This window comes from Myotis davidii, unplaced genomic scaffold (genome assembly GCF_000327345.1).
Source record: "Myotis davidii unplaced genomic scaffold, ASM32734v1 scaffold2559, whole genome shotgun sequence".
Classification (NCBI taxonomy): Eukaryota; Metazoa; Chordata; class Mammalia; order Chiroptera; family Vespertilionidae; genus Myotis; species Myotis davidii.
Window position 1 is genome coordinate 60,840 of NW_006290026.1, and position 3,680 is coordinate 64,519.

A 3,680-nucleotide genomic window follows, 5' to 3' on the forward strand; every position below is an offset into this window, starting at 1 on the left:
TTACAAAACTACAGTAATCAAAACATGATGCTGGCATAAGGATAGACATATACATCAATGGAATACTGTTAGAAAAGTGTACTGTGGCTGAGAAACAGGAGAAAGAGGCTGACAACTCCAACATTACATCAAGAGTTTATTAAGGGAGCTTACATATGAGACATATCTTGGGCAGCAGCAAGACAACATGGCTATCCTCCGTGCCACGTGGTTATATAGCACAGGGCAGGATGGATAGTGGTACTGTGGTGTGACCAGCCCCAGATAAGAGGAAAATGTCTTACATGCTTGCCCAGCGCAGGGCAAAGGCCTGTCCCAGGAACAACCATGCCTGGGGACTTAGGGTAGGGGTTGATCAGACATTCTCTGATGGGATTTATGGGAAACGGTCTCTACTCTGACTGGAATCTAGCTGGATCTGTCTTAAGGGTCCACAGCCGTCACATCATGGGACAGCCTCTCCTCCACAAATAATAGTGAGAATCCAGAAAAAAAAAGTCATACATCTACAAGCAATTGATTTTTAACAAGGGTGCCAAAGCAGTGTTTGGGAGTTATGGGAGTTTGGGGATAATACCTGAGGGCCATAGGGTTTCCTTCTGAACTGATGAAAATATTCTAAAATTGTTTGTGTTGATGGATGCACAATTTTGTGATTGTACTAAAAGCCATTGAATTGCATAATTTAAATGGATGAATTATATGGCACATGAATAATATGTTTTGAAAGGGATGCTGTCTATCAAGAAGAAATTCTGAATGATGACATTTTTTTTTTCTGTCCTTGGTCACTTGACTGGGCTCTGGCTATATCAGATAAGGGATTATTACTATTTTTAAATATATTTTATTGATTTCATAGAGGAAGGGAGAGGGAGAAAGAGATAGAACTATCAATGATGAGAGAGAATCATTGATCAGCTGTCTCCTGCATGCCCCCTACTGGGGATCGAGCTCGCAATCTGGGCTTGTGCCCTTGACCGGAATCAAATCCAGGACCCTTCAGTCCACTGAGCCAAACCAGCTAGGGCTCAGGTAAGGGATTCTTTATGAAACACTTGTGTAGCAGAAAGAAAAATTATTTTACCAATTGTTGCCAACGTGTCTCTTAGGGAACCAAATACCTTTCCTTAGGGATGCCCCTTTTTCATTTACTTGGGATAACTTGGGATTCAGAAGGAGAAACAAAATTAGGTAACTACTCTTTGTTGATAATTTGAGGACAAGGAAGAACTGAGGAGAGAAGTGTTTCTGCGTAAAGGTGGGAGGCTGGAACGCTCTTGGACAGAAATGACAGACTCAAGAAAAGAGAAACCTGTCATTCAGCTTTAAATTATCTCCCAAATCACACTATAATGTAAATTCCCCTTACCATTACCCACGAAACAGCAGTGGAGCGCATATGTCTTTTCAGTAAAGTTGAGGGAAAAGTAGGGACTTAGCTTCACATTTAAGGTGCTGTGTGCTGGAGCCAATGGAGCAACTGCCATGAACCAAGAAGAGAATGAGAATTGAGCAGAAATCAGAGCTGTCAGTGGTCCAGGGGACATAAGCCTCTGAATTCACAGTAATCTTCCTAAGGGATGTGGCCAGGTGTTTGAATAAATCTAATCCATGCTTGGAAGGCCAGAGTTTATGGGTGTGACATCTACTGCAAGGCTGGGGGGTATTCAGGGTTATAGGACTTTGAAATTGGGGAAGCAGAGAATGTAGAACCACAGGAGAGAGGTAAGTAGAGTCACTGAGACAAGAATTGTCTTTAGTAACAAGAATGTCACCAACAGTAGTCAATCTTTATTGCACAGGACAAGGGTGAGGCTTGATTTCATGGATGTTTCTGCTGACTTATTCAAACAAAGTCCATGAAAATTGTGATGCTGACACCAGGAAATTCTGGGAAGAAGGCACAAGCAGGAGTTCTTCAAGGAAATGCTTTAGGCAGCATGGCAACAGCCTCTAACTTGTCATGGAGATGTATCCCCACTCACTGGATGTTGGGGAGAAGATCCAGTCATCCAGTCAGTCTTCAGAGTGGAGCCAGGTGTTTTTATAATTCTGCAAAGTAGAAAATTAAGCAGAAGCTGAGACTTTTTCTAAATGGGAAGAGACCTCAATGGAAGCACTGGGAGGTACAACTGACTGAGCACTCTGGTCCTGGTTCATCGGAAGAAGTCATCAAATTGACGGGGATGGGGTTGGATTGGGAGCAGTGGTCAGAACATCTACATAGAACCTGGTTTTCTACTTTTTAAAAAAGATTTAATGTATTGGAGTGACATTGGTTAATAAAATTATATAGGTTTCAGGTGTGCAGTTCTATAACATCATCTGTATATTGTATTGTGTGTTCACCATCCCAAGTCAAGTCTCCTTCCATCACCACTTATCCCGCTCCATATACCCTCTTCTATCTCCCCCCACTCCTCTTTCACTCTGGAAATCACCATACTGTTGTCTGTCTATGAGGTGTTGTTTTGTTTTGTTTGTTTTTGTTTAATCCCTTCAGTTTTTTCTCTTTTGTAACATGTGGGAGTTGTACTTCCCGGAGGGAAGGGTCCTGCCAAGAGGGGATCGTCAGAAAGAAGAATGAGGGACATTGGTGCTCTTCTCACCTGCTACTCGGAACTGTTCTTTTGATTCCACCACTGGGAAGTTATCGTTTGGTTCCTTGTGTTTTCTGGTGGTCTCAGAAGTTGTGAAGTAGTTAGAAGAGGAAGATTTTTGCTTCCAGGTCTGCCACCATCTCCCCAGGCCCAGGAGCACCAGCTCCAAAAGAGTAAAGAAGAGACAGAGCCCACTGAGCCCAAACATGGTCTTGAGGAAGATGGTCTTCTCAGAAGGGCGGGGCACGTGGCAGGTTATACTGCCGAGGCAAGGCTCTCGACGACATGAAAAGGAGCTGGGCATCTTGAACCCATACAGATGGTACTGCCCTCCCAAGGCTGCCCCCTCAAGGACCAGTCGCACCCCCAGCTGTGCTGCATAGGCCCAGAGCAGCTTGGGGCTTTCAGCCCCTGAGACATCTGTGCTGCCCTGCCCTTGTCTGATCAGGGTCTCCTCCTCCTTCTTCACTTTTCTTGAGTCTTCCCAATGCCAGATGCCATGATACATGGTGAAACCCATGTAGAGGACACTGGGCACAGCCACCAACATGACCTGGAAGGCCCAGAAACGCAGTGGGGAGAGGGGGTGGAAGGCATCGTAGCAGGCAACCTTGCAGCCTGGTTGCTGGGTGTGACACACAAATTCACTCTGCTCATCGCCATAGACCCCCGTCCCACTGGTAGCCAGCAGTAGGAGGCGGAATCCCAGGAGCACCGGAAGGATGAGGCGCCCCACAGGGGTGGAGTGCCAGCTCTCCTCAGCCATCAGCCGCCTCAGGAATCTGCCACACATTCTGTTACGGAGCAGAGAACAATGATGAGTGTAGGTGTGTTGCTCAATGTCCTTTAGGAGGAGCTGTAGGCCACCTCTTCACTCCTAATCCAAAGATGGGTAAGGCAAGCCTTGTTGCTCCTCTCCAAGGATCTGGCTGATCAAATATATAGTTAATGGAATCATCTATGTAAAATAATAATAGTAAGTGTGGATGTGGCTCTTTCTTCTGTCCTCTCCCCCGCTACAGTGGAGAGGAACGCTCAGCATTGGGTAGAGACCAGGGTCTGTCTTTGTCTCTTTCC

At 45.5% G+C, this 3,680-nt stretch overlaps 1 protein-coding gene across 1 annotated transcript in view; it reads right to left on the reverse strand.

Moving 5' to 3' along the window:
- Positions 1 to 1,936: 1,936 nt before the first annotated feature.
- The window catches only part of GJC3 (gap junction protein gamma 3), a 5,733-nt gene continuing 3,989 nt past the window's right edge, over positions 1,937 to 3,680 (reverse strand). Inside the window, exons 2-3 of the mRNA XM_006762747.2 lie at positions 2,613 to 3,397; positions 1,937 to 2,055 (exon numbers count right to left, since the gene is read on the reverse strand). Of these exons, the coding sequence (XP_006762810.2) occupies positions 2,048 to 2,055; positions 2,613 to 3,396 (792 nt within the window). The 5' untranslated portion in view covers position 3,397 and the 3' untranslated portion in view covers positions 1,937 to 2,047. The remainder of the gene's footprint in view (positions 2,056 to 2,612; positions 3,398 to 3,680) is intronic.